Here is an 11,818-nt window from a genome sequence, read left to right on the forward strand (position 1 = left end):
CTGGCTACCATAGTCCTCGTTGAAGTGCCCGCGTGGGGATGTTGAAGAGCCATTGACCACCACAGTAGTCGCAGAAACGTTGAGGACGCATGCTGGTTTCTTCAAGGCGGAAGCAATGGAGCATACAGCTGCGCCTCAAACGGCGCCGAAGGGATGGAGTTGAGGTGTTGGTTGGAAAAGACATAGAGTAGAATATGCTCGTCGGACATGATGAAAAAAAAAAGGGATTGCGCGCGACTTGTCCGCAATGTCGAGAAGCCGTCTTTCCGTGGGCAGTCCGCATTACATATTGACAAAGTCGGTAGCGGCGCCCCAAGCCAAAACTTTTTGTCTGTCTAGATGCTTGATATGAAGGGGGAGGTCGTCATCGTACATGAGTAGCGGCCGGCCGGGCTTGAGCACCGGTGCGGTGGCCAGAATCAGTTAATGTTTGCTGGCCGGCTTCTCGGCGTTTGGTGAGGTAGGATATTTTGGTTCGGAGGGTGGTGGGAAGGGTTTGACCATTGACGAGGGAGGACAGCTGGACAGCCCAGATTGGTTTTGTATGTACGACTCATGAGTCTGTCCAGTTCCCTCTGGCCACGCTCACTTTTTGTTGCGATTGAACGAGAAAGCGAGCGGCAGAGCGTCATTTATTTAGCCCAGGACGGCGGCGCCACCGGACTCGACAGCCTCAATCTCGGCAAGGTTGATGGGCTGGCGACGGAAGCGGGCGGGAAGCTCGGAAATGTCGAAGAAGACGCCCTTGGGGGCGTTGACGGAGCCGAGCTCAGCACCGGACAAGCCGCCGATACCAGCCTCGCCGGAGCGAATCGTCTTCTGGAGCGGGCCGTGCTGCTGGGCGTGGTCGCGGTAGGAGCTGAAGCTGGCGTGACGGGAGGAGTCGGCGGAGGCGAAGCCCTCAGGGAGCGTGCCAGAGGGCGAGGCAGGGTGAGGCTTGGGAGAGTGGTCAATGGACGCTGCGAGAGGGAGATTGAACGGTCAGTGGTGGCTAATTGGCAGAATGGTAGACGCAGGGCCTGCCTGAGGCAAAAGACGTACAGGGAATGGAGCGAGGACCAATGAACTTAATCATGGGCTGGCGCTCGGCGTGAACGGCAGCCTGACGGAGAGCGCGGGTTGTGAACATTTTTGCGGTATTGTGTATGGTAGACTTTTTTCGAAGTGAAACGGCGGATCTCTGGAGGCGAATTGATGCTAGGTTGAGGCAGATGCGCGAGGAGCGAGGCAGAAAACGTGGAGCGAGGACGAAGGAGAAAGTCGCGGCGAGCTGGTGGGCGCGGAGTGGGTCGTATGATGATTGCGGCTACTTGCGGAGAGCTAGGTGGGTTGTTGAGTGATGAGGGTGGATGGATGGTTGATGGATGTTGTATGATGTACTTGTATGGATGTATGGATGGCGAGGGGAGATGATGGCGTGGAGAGGAAGAGAAGAAGAGGATAAAAAAGGTCGGAGGGAGCGGGAGGGGAGGGGAGGGGAGAAGAAGAGGGAGCGCGGATGAATAATATACGGTAGTTAGTTGTGCTGGGGAATATGTCTTGTTGGCGTCGGGGTTGGCTTGGAGCGTATTCGGGGTTGCTAGACCAAGGCAAGGAAGGAGCGGAGCAGTGACATGAGCTGTCAGGCAGAATACAGCACTACGTAACTTTGTCGGTATGGTCTGATTGGTGCTGAATGCGTGGAAAGAATAATTAAAAATACAAAAAATAATTCTCCAGGCACAGAGACAGGCTACAATACGTACGCCCTCTCTCTTGACTGGCAGCGCGGTTCGGTTCGGTTCGGACTGGTGGGGAAGGATAGACTGAAAAGCACGCCATTAGTAAACTAGTTTGGTGCCATTGCAAGCCAAGCAGGCACCATCTCTTCGCTATTTTGCTACCGACAGGAAAAAATCGTTGCAACGGCTGGCTTCTCCGACCGTCGGAACAAAACAGCGACCCGGGCCCATTTGAAGGCGCTCTTATCTCTGACCAATCAGCACCGGGTATCCCACTGCCCTATCTACAACTTCCCCGCGGCGGCCGGGCAGGCGAGCGGGGAGAAAGGCGCAGAATGAAGCATGTTGGGCTCGAAAAATTTATTTTTATTATCAATCGATTTCTCTAGAATATCAAGGCCTTGCATTATTTTTCTTGGATTGTTTTTTTCCTGTGCTTGGAGACCAAACCTCTCTTCCCCCGACAACTCAGCTCCAACACCGGCTTCATATGCCATCAGCCACTCCACCAAAAAAAAAAACATGTGAGATGGACCCCAGAAACAGCCCATCCCTGCCAGGCCTTTTGTCTTCCCCAACCCCAACGCGACGTGCACAACGGGCAGAACCGGAGGAGTCTTCCTGCACATGAGACAAGCTATGTAGTAGACTGGTTAGCTTACCCCGACTCGCTCCAGATCCCCGAAAGCCATTCACAACCACAACCACACGAGTGGGAAACGTCAAGTGTGTGTACGGATAGTGAGTGCTTCCTCCAGCGCCGCTCCATGTCTCTTATCAAAATCACGGCTACATATCTGGCTACCCGTCCCCTCTTGATATCGGCCCTCTGACAACTCTATCGGCATTGCTTGTCGGCTTCATTGTACCCCAGCTTCGCCATCCCCATCCGCTTACCACATCTCCGCAATCTACATCTCATCGGCCTCGTAAGACAGTACTAATACCACCCGCACATCCCTCTCGCTAGGGTTGCATCACACGTAGCGAAGGAGCGGGCCCTTTGTTCTGGCAGGGGCCGGCCTTCCCCGCGCCGCATGGCTGCTCGCATGTTCCCATCTAACGCGCCCTGCAGTTACCAGCACTGTTGTTCTTCCGGGTTTATTATTAGCCTCGCATCTCTTGGCGACGCCTGCTGACATGTGCTCAGCGCATGCACACAGACGCAAATCTCCAGGGTGGCGGCAACGCGACTGACTGACGTGGACATGTCAGCCCGTCACACTCTTTCCCCTCAACCCTCTCGGGAAATATCGCGCATCCCCAACTCCCCCAATTGTCTGACTGGCCCTGTTGAGAAAGAGTAAAAACACATGGAGCGCGCCTCTCACATGCTGCGTCATCCCGCTTCGTAGCCCCGATCGTCCCGCGGAGCATTACTGAGCTACGGAGCAAGCTTACTCTATGTCAAGCCGGCAGATTTGAGCCGCCAACTTCATACCATTCTAAATTTGGGGACTACGGCAGACGTATCCCTAGAGACGCGTCAGGATTACAAAATCGGAGCAATTGTTGGGCTGTCTTGAATGCGACTATGATGCAGCTAGACCTGTAACCTGTAGGTCTGTCGAGCCATCTTGACCAATTTATGTACACTTTCACCATTCCTATATAGCCGCTTTTTTTGCTTCTTGGTCGCTTCCATTTCCGGCTTCCACGCTGCTCGTCGACCCAACGTCATCGGCAGGAATCAAGACGTTGGCGCCATAGTCATGGTGTCCGTCGCCGCGTCGCCGCGGCGGAATCAGGATATCGAACCAGCGCGGTACAATGAGACCGGCACCTATGAGTATCAAAGCGATGTGACCGACCGCAAACCCGAGTACATGGAGCGGGTCATTTCGCAGCTTATAAAATGACGGATACGAGAAGCTGTACACAATCGACAGAATAGGCGCCGCGATGTAGCGAACCATCGGTGCCCAGAACACTGGAATCTTCCAGTTTTTGCCTTGGCCGACAATTTCGTTCAAGTCACGGCGAAGCTGATTGCCCTGCAACTGCCTGTTAGAGATGTCGCAAGATTGATTCATCATGCAAGTGCAATACGTACCGAGTAAAATGCAACAAACCAAACACGAGAGCCAAAGATGCTCTTGTTCCACCACTTTGGAGCTGCTGCATCCGGTGTCTTTCCCAGCAGTACAGTCCCAATCAGGCCGACGACAAAGATACCAAACCCTACAGCTGCACCTACGACGGGGGATACTGCCTGCGCAATTGCGACGCCGAGCACCATGCCTCCGAAGAAGCCGCTGTTGAAGGTCGCGAAAGCCGGCAGGCCGACTTGGCCAACGACGTCACGCCATCGATATAATGTGGTCGACGTGACGCATTCGGCCCAAACAACAAAGACGAGGCCGACATCGTTGATCCAGCGGTCCACACCGTCGAGCAAATAGAAGCCAAACTCGGTACAGTACGGCAAGGTCAAGCAGAAGAAGGTAACCACGACCGCAGTGACCACCCACGGGCGACTGAATCGCGGGTGGGCATCCATGATCAAGGTGACGATTGCATCAACCATGGCAAACGCCGAGCTGTACCCAAGCACCATGAGCGTGAAGAAGAGCATGACGGCCCAGAAGTTGGCCCCAGGCATCTGCGTAACGGCCGTCGGCAGCGTGATGAAGCCCACTACGAAGCTCCCGAGACGCTCGCCGCCGCCCGGCACAATGCCCAGGAATCCGATGACGCCGTACACGATGAAAGCCGCGACGTTCTCGAACAGGACGTTGCTGCTGACGATCAGGATCGAATCCATGACCGCGTTGGAGTACTTTTGGTTGTACGACGCGTACGAGGTGAAGTAACCGAAGCCGACGCCCGTGGAGAAGAAGACCTGGCCGCACGCCGTCTGCCAGATGGTGCCCCGGGCGAGCTGGTCGCCGTTCCAGGTGTACCAGAAGTGCCGGACGCCGCGCGCCGCGTTCTCGAGCGAGAGGGAGCGCCCGATGAGGACCAGCGTGACGACGATGGGCAGGCCCATGGTGAAGTAGACGACGCGGCCGGTGAGGCCGACGCCGCGAAAGATGGACACCCAGACGAGGAACCAGGTAAAGGCCGCCCAGCCGACGGTCTCGCCGATGAGCCCCACGCCGGGGTACCGGACGTACCTGGTGACCGACGCGCCGTTGGCGGAGAAGCTTCCCGGCACCGGGTCGACGTTGGCCACGACGTCCTGCATGTAGAACTCCTCGCTGCGGCCGGTCCAGGGCAGCGGGCTGGTGAAGGAGTGGCGGAAGTAGATCATGACCCAGGCGAGGTTGACGACGAAGTAGGGGCTGACGACGGCGCCGACGTAGACGAGGGACAGGCCGGCGCCCTTGAGGCGGTGGGAGAGGTTGTTGTAGGCGACGACGCAGCCGCCGCGGTACGCCTGGCCGATGGCAATCTCCAGCACGAGCACGGGAACGGCGATGAGGACGACGCAGAGCAGGTAGGGGAGGAACCACTGCAGGCCGTGGTTGTTGAAGGTCTGGCTGGGGTAGCGCAGGAGGTTGCCCATGCCGGCGCAGCCGCCCATGGAGGCGAGGAGGAAGGCGGCGCGTGAGGGCCACTGGTCGCGGCCGTCGGAGGACTTGCGGCTCTTGGGCGCGACGAGGTTGGCGATTTTGGCGAATGCGCCCATGATGGGGTATATATGCTCACGAAGAGCCGGGCGTCGACGGTGGTGGTTGAGAGGATGTCGTGGTCATGTATGCAGAGTTTGGTAGAGGCGATACGGCGTCGTAAAGGCCAGAGAAGTAACGGTAATTTACCTGAAACTTGACAGCAAATATTTCATGGGGCCATGCAACCTTTTCAAGGCGACCTGGCCATTCGGACGAGGCGCGTCTTGGCCGATGAGGACATGGAAAGAGGCTGCGGAGGAGCGGACAAGGTTTCTTGGCAGCAGTGCGAATTCTGTCGCTCGATTGATCACTGGTCGATCCAGTAATGGCGACATTTTCTGCCCCTATTTTTATCCAGAGAAAAAAAATTTCCAATGAGGGAAACCTTGGCAAAGTCGAGCAAAGTCCATGACTGATCGATTTGTCCATGGTCTAGGTAGGCACTAAAGACGAACGGCGGCTTGTCAAGGCAACTACAGTAGCGACACGCCAAGACTTGGGTCATGTATATGTATTCTAAAAAAAAGTCAATTATTTACATCTGCGGCATTCTTGTTTATTAGCAACGTCCACTCGTCGCTAGAAATCGTGAGGCCTGAAATTTAATACATGAATTTTATAGGATTAGATACGTCTTAGTAACACTCTACTTATTTCTTACTAGTGTATTATTCTAGCTAATTAGAGTATAGGATTCTACTCCTTCTACTCTTTCTACTAGAATAATAAGGTAATAAAGTTATAATACCTAATAGTATAGAGAGTATATATAAAAATCTTAAAATACTTAAAATATTAAGCCTTATAGTATTAAAAGTAGGGTTTTCTTACTTAATTAATTTAGTATTAAAAAAAACTTAGACTTAATAGAATACTTTAGGATTTAGAATTTCTTATAGAAGCTATTATTTAAACTATAAAAGAGACTAACTTAGTATATTTTTACTAGAATTAAAGTAGTATTTAGTAGAGTAAAATAGCCTCTATTAATACTAATATTATATTTTATATAAAATTAATTATTAATCTCTAATCTAAGTCTAAATAAAGATAAACTAAATAAGATTAAAGTAAAGAATAAAGTGGCTAAACTCGTAGGAAGATTAAGACGTCTCTAAGTTAGAAGAGTATTAAAGAAAATAGCTAGTATAAAGAAAGTAGAAAGAGAGATTATAAGGAGATTACTAGAATATAGCTAGAGGATAGTAGATTATTCTTAATAATAACTTTATTAATTATTAGAGAAAGAGTAGTCTTTCTTTAGTAGTTCTTTACTATATTCTCGCCCTTTTATAGCTACTTATTCGTACGTGACTATTTATAGGTCGTGATAAGGAGCCAACAACGCCTGAGGGCACCACCTCAGCCGAGGCTGCTCCCGTCGCGCCTCCTCCCACGCCGGCGACGCCTTCTTTTGGGCCCGCCAGATGACTGGAGTAGCCAAGCCAACTTTGGCTCGTCACAGCCATTTACCCGCGATGGCCGCAGGCCGGAAAAGACGGACGCCGTGGCGCGCAGGCTCGTTGCTGCGGGGCCGGGCCTCAAGGCACCCAAGCAGACGGACGAGCAGCGGGAATATCAAAAGTCGGTGCGGAAGCAAGAAAGAAAACGCAGGGACCAGGAGCGCGCCGAGCAACAGGGAAAGGCAGAGGCTTCGGAAAGGGCAAAAGTGTCCATGTGGGATGATTAGTGGCATACTGGCAAGCTCCCTCCCCCTAGTTACAGGTTGTCAAGGTAGCCGAGATGTATATACGTCATAAATGAGCATATGCATTTTCTAGGAGTTTCTTTGAGTGCCATCATTCTTTATTCTGCGTCGAGACGAAAATCGCCACCCACAATCTGTCTATCTTATGCTACGTTCTTTAATTACAGGCCGTAGGTCTTCTTAACGGAAGGACGGGCCAGCAGGCGCTGGTACCAGGCCCAGTAGTTGGGGTACTTCTTCTCGGCGTTGTAGCCCGCGGCCTTTAACTCCTCGCCGAGGAAGTTGTGTGCGACGAACTCCCAGGGAACGAAGCAGAGGTCGACGTAGGTCCTGTGAGCACGTATCAGCAACGCGTGTTTCTGGGCAGTAGACCACGAAATTTACTTACAGCTTGCTGCCTAGGAGATACTCCTGGCCCTTGAGGAGGTCGTCCAGGACGCTCCAGACACGCTCCATCTGCTCGAGGTAGCGTTTCTTAGCAGAGGGGACGTCCTCGCCGTGAGACTTATGGAACCAGACACCCTGGCCGTAGTACGGACCCTGTTTCGACTGTTAGCGGCGACGGCTTACAATGCAGATGGGCTTTCTGTCGCGCGTATTTACCTGGCCGGACATTTGGAAGAGCAGGAACTGCTTCAGATGCCACTTGTCGGCGCCGGCGGTGGCATTAATCTTGTTCTCCTTGTCATAGGTCTCGACGAGGTACTCAGCAATGGCGCCAGACTCCCACAGGGTGAGGCTATCGTTGTTAGGGTCGATGATGGCGGGGAGACGGCCATTAGGGTTAATCTTGCGGTACTCCTCATCCTTAGGATTCTCAATGACAATCTAGTGTACTGTTAGACTCTAAAAGGCTCTCTGACGTAACTCCACATCGCTAGTTACCAGCTTGTAGGGAACGCTGAGCTCCTCGAGAATAATGTTGACCTTCTTAGGGTTGGGGCCATAGGCTGTTTCGGCTTGTTAGCTGCAACGTTGCTGGACATGGTCGAGAATTGAACTGAGGCATGAACTTGCCGTGGTTGTAAACGGTAATTGGTTTGAGAGACATGCTGGAAATCTTTGTGCGATTCAAGGAACACGGCGAGAAGTAGAAGTGAATGGAGTCCGAGATGCAGAGAGATACCTCCAAGGCAGAGCGAGGGAGGGTGGTGAGGCAGCTTTATGCTTTTCACCTGCACCGCTCGCCATCGAAACAACATTGAGGTCCCCTGAGCTCTGAATGTACATCAGAGCTTCTCCTCGTCGCGGAAGGGCCGGAGCTGCTGCTGCTGCGCAAAGGCAGGATGCTGCCGTTTGTCAGCGGTTAATAATGCGAATCCAGGTATCTACGCAGAGATTTGTAAGAACCGCACGCAGATTCTCATGGAATTATGACAATCCTTCTTTTCTATGGGAAATATCTTACGAAAGACTTTTCGAGTCTGGCTGGTGAGCGCCGACCTTGTTGAGCGATGCAGCTGCCCAACTGGTTCAACGCAAGTGGGGAGAACCAAAGAGACAGCTGGATTATTGATCTTGGACCTGTTCTTATAAATCGAGATGGCTGCCCAAGTTTCGAACCCGCGGGTTCCCCTCTCTAGTGCTATTAAGCAGATGAGATATGCAAGGAGCTTATCAAGTAAGGAAATGAAGTACTCGGGGACAGTGAAATGGCTTGGAGAAAGGATTTTCACAATTATAGTATGCGGGATGGCTGGCGTGATGAATGTCTGGTAACTAATGTCTGGCTCCTCACAGTTTCGGGTAAAGCTAATGAGATATTATTTCTACTCTTGTTTAGTCCTAGCCTAGAGATCCGTGCTAGAGAAGTCAGTAGTTTAATTTACCTAACGGTTGAAAAGCTGGGGGGTAAAGATTGCTGTCCGCCGTGCATCGTGCCACCGGTCGAATTCGCCTTTGTGCCCGAACAATTGTCGAATCTATTTACGATCTGTCTAACATCTACGACGCGGATCCACGCGAGTTCTGTGAATTCGGACTTCTGCTGTACCCCGTTGTCCACCCCATATTATAACCCTCCTGTCATTTGCCCCTAAATTGTGCATAGTTTTACTTATAAGTATATAATAAAGAAACTAAATAATAGAAGAATACACTCTATACCTATTATATAAGAGTAGTATAAAGGTTTATAAGGATTATTCTACTATTAACTACTTTAGAGTTACTCTTTTATTAGACTTATTTATATATAGACTTTACTAGAAAAGTAGTTAAAAGTAGAGAGCTATAGTTAAAATTAAGTAATAGTAGAATAAAGATCTTATAATAGAGTTAGACTCTAGTCTACTCTAGTCTACTCTAGTCTATAGTCTTATAGTCTAAAGCTATTAATAGTTAGAAGGTAGTATATACTTGTAACGGTGGCTCTTCTCTAATCCACAGTAAATCTGTTTCTTAGGAAGTGAGTCAGGTTGAATGCACCACAGGTGCAGATGAGCAGTATCGTAGCTTGAGTCACGTTTAGGAGATTACTCCCAATAGTAGAACTATTGCTTAGATTGATCAGTAGAGATCTAGTCTGGCTATCTACTGGGAATCCCCTTCCCTATATACCCTTCCTATCCTCTACTGTGCTACCTGGATCACTGGCTCACGCTGAGGTCGTGATCCTTTCTTGGCTCACTGGCTCACGGTATACACTCCTTTTAACTAGATATATTCTAGGATAGCTACTATCTTTCTTCTCTCTTTAAGAAATTTAATATATTCCTTTTATAGTACCTATTTATAGTAATCTTAGTATAAATATACTTATAAATAGATAATAAAAAGTAAAGTAGTCTAGTAAGTAACTATAGAGTTATAATAGTAGCTTAATGTTATGAACAGTTAAGGATAATATAGGCCGGCCTAAGGAAGAAGCTAGGTAGGGCGCCTGTAGGACGCCTAATTAAGACAGGAAGTCACTTAACTATAATAGGCTTCTAGGAGTACTATAAGCTAGTAAGGTAAGAAAGGATTATAACCCTAGTATAAGCTAGTAATCTAAGTAATATAGTAGAAAATAGAATAAATATATAAAGAAGGGGATTTCTAGTAAATAACTAGACTAAATCTCTACTAATTAATCTAAGTAATAGTTCTACTATTAGGCGTAATCTGTAAATATACCTTATACTATATTATTTACTTATATATACTCTATATATATTTATTTAACTCTTTACTTAAGAAATAGATTTACTATAGATTAGGATTAAACTACTATTATACTTAATCCTTAGTTTATAGTTAGTCTTCCTTTTAAAAAGAGAGTTAGTTTAAATATATAAAGTACTAATAAATAGTTATTATAATATAAATTATATTAAAAGATATTCTTTTAATAGTAGAACTATTATTTAAATTAATATAATAGTAGTTTAATTCTAATCTATAGTTAGTCTATTATTTAAAAAGAGAGTTAGTTTAAATATATAGAGTATATATAAGTAGTTATTATAGTATAAGTTATATTAGGAGATATCTCCTAATAGTAAAGTTATTACTTAGATTAATTAGTAGAGATCTAGTTTAACTATCTACTAGAAATCTCCTTCCTTATATATCTATTCTATTCTCTATTATATTATTATAAATACACTAAAGTACTATAGATAAGGAGTAGAGTAGTCTAATAAGTAACTATAGGGCGCTTATAAGAGTATAAAAATAAAAGAACTAGTTATATAACTAGGATTACTAGGGATTAGAGTAATCTAGTACTAATCTATTATAAATATATAGAATATATAAGTGGGGCTAAGTAAGTTAGACTAAATTAGATATACTAGTACTTAGAATAGAATATAAGGTTATATAATCTATAAAGTAATTAATAGATTACTTATTAATTACTATAATTAGAATAATTAAAGGATAAATAAATAATCTAACTATCTAGAGTTATAATAGAGAGATAAATAAGTACTTAAGGAGAAAGTATTCTTATAGTTAAATAGTCTAGATCTTTACTAATTAATCTAAATAATAGTTCTACTATTAGAAGATATTTCTTAATATAACTTCTACTATAATAACTACTTATATATACTTTATATATTTAAACTAACTCTTTACTTAAAAAGTAAACTAACTATAGATTAGAATTAAACTATTATTATATTTTAATTAGTCTTATTTAATAAGTTATATTTAAAATTATAAATAATTAACCTTTATAATATCTACTATTAGTAGTATAATAACTAATCTAAATAATACTATAGTATAAATAAAATAGTAGATTAATATACTTATTATTTAAATCTAGACTATAAAGAATACTAATAATAGAACCCTTACTTTATTAAAGTTTCTTAAACCTAACTTATTTAATAGAACTAAAGGAGATATTTAAGAGATATTTAAAACTTTTTAACCTAAATAAAGACCTACTTATATATAAATACTATTATTATTAACCTTATAGTATAAATACTTTATATTAAAAACCTTTTTATAAAATAAATAATAGAATAATAAGAACTAACTCTTAAGGACTACTTTAATAATAAAGAACCTAAGGATAAAACTATATAAATCTTTAAATAATATAAATACTTTAAAGAGTTACTTTAAACTACCTTTAGAGACTTAAATAAAGTATATACTATTATATATAAAATTAAAGCCTTTAAGTAGACTAAATCTATTTAATATTTTATAGAGGAATTTAAGTGTATTTTAAACTATTTTATATAAAATAATAATAATATAATAGAGTTACTTTATAATACTCTATAAGAAAATATAAAAGATAAAATTATAAAGAATAATTAATTTAATAC

The 11,818-nt window shown here is 45.6% G+C and overlaps 3 protein-coding genes across 3 annotated transcripts; all 3 read right to left on the reverse strand.

Annotated features, from left to right (window-relative positions):
* Positions 1-636: 636 nt before the first annotated feature.
* On the reverse strand, positions 637-1,129 carry ISF_07572 (ribosomal protein YMR-31; the record flags this gene model as incomplete). The annotated part of the gene is made up of 2 exons (XM_018851175.1): positions 637-959; positions 1,042-1,129. The coding sequence occupies 2 exons, from the start codon at positions 1,127-1,129 to the stop codon at positions 637-639; spliced, it is 411 nt and encodes a 136-aa protein (XP_018701771.1).
* A 2,199-nt stretch (positions 1,130-3,328) lies between these two features.
* ISF_07573 (Sodium:neurotransmitter symporter) lies at positions 3,329-5,352 on the reverse strand (the record flags this gene model as incomplete). The annotated part of the gene is made up of 2 exons (XM_018851176.1): positions 3,329-3,715; positions 3,775-5,352. 2 exons carry the CDS (start codon positions 5,350-5,352, stop codon positions 3,329-3,331), a joined length of 1,965 nt encoding a protein of 654 aa, XP_018701772.1.
* A 1,852-nt stretch (positions 5,353-7,204) lies between these two features.
* ISF_07574 (Glutathione S-transferase) lies at positions 7,205-8,094 on the reverse strand (the record flags this gene model as incomplete). The annotated part of the gene is made up of 5 exons (XM_018851177.1): positions 7,205-7,373; positions 7,432-7,583; positions 7,647-7,871; positions 7,929-7,993; positions 8,028-8,094. 5 exons carry the CDS (start codon positions 8,092-8,094, stop codon positions 7,205-7,207), a joined length of 678 nt encoding a protein of 225 aa, XP_018701773.1.
* Between the last annotated feature and the right edge of the window lie 3,724 nt (positions 8,095-11,818).

This window comes from Cordyceps fumosorosea, assembly GCF_001636725.1.
Source record: "Cordyceps fumosorosea ARSEF 2679 chromosome Unknown scaffold_22, whole genome shotgun sequence".
Classification (NCBI taxonomy): Eukaryota; Fungi; Ascomycota; class Sordariomycetes; order Hypocreales; family Cordycipitaceae; genus Cordyceps; species Cordyceps fumosorosea.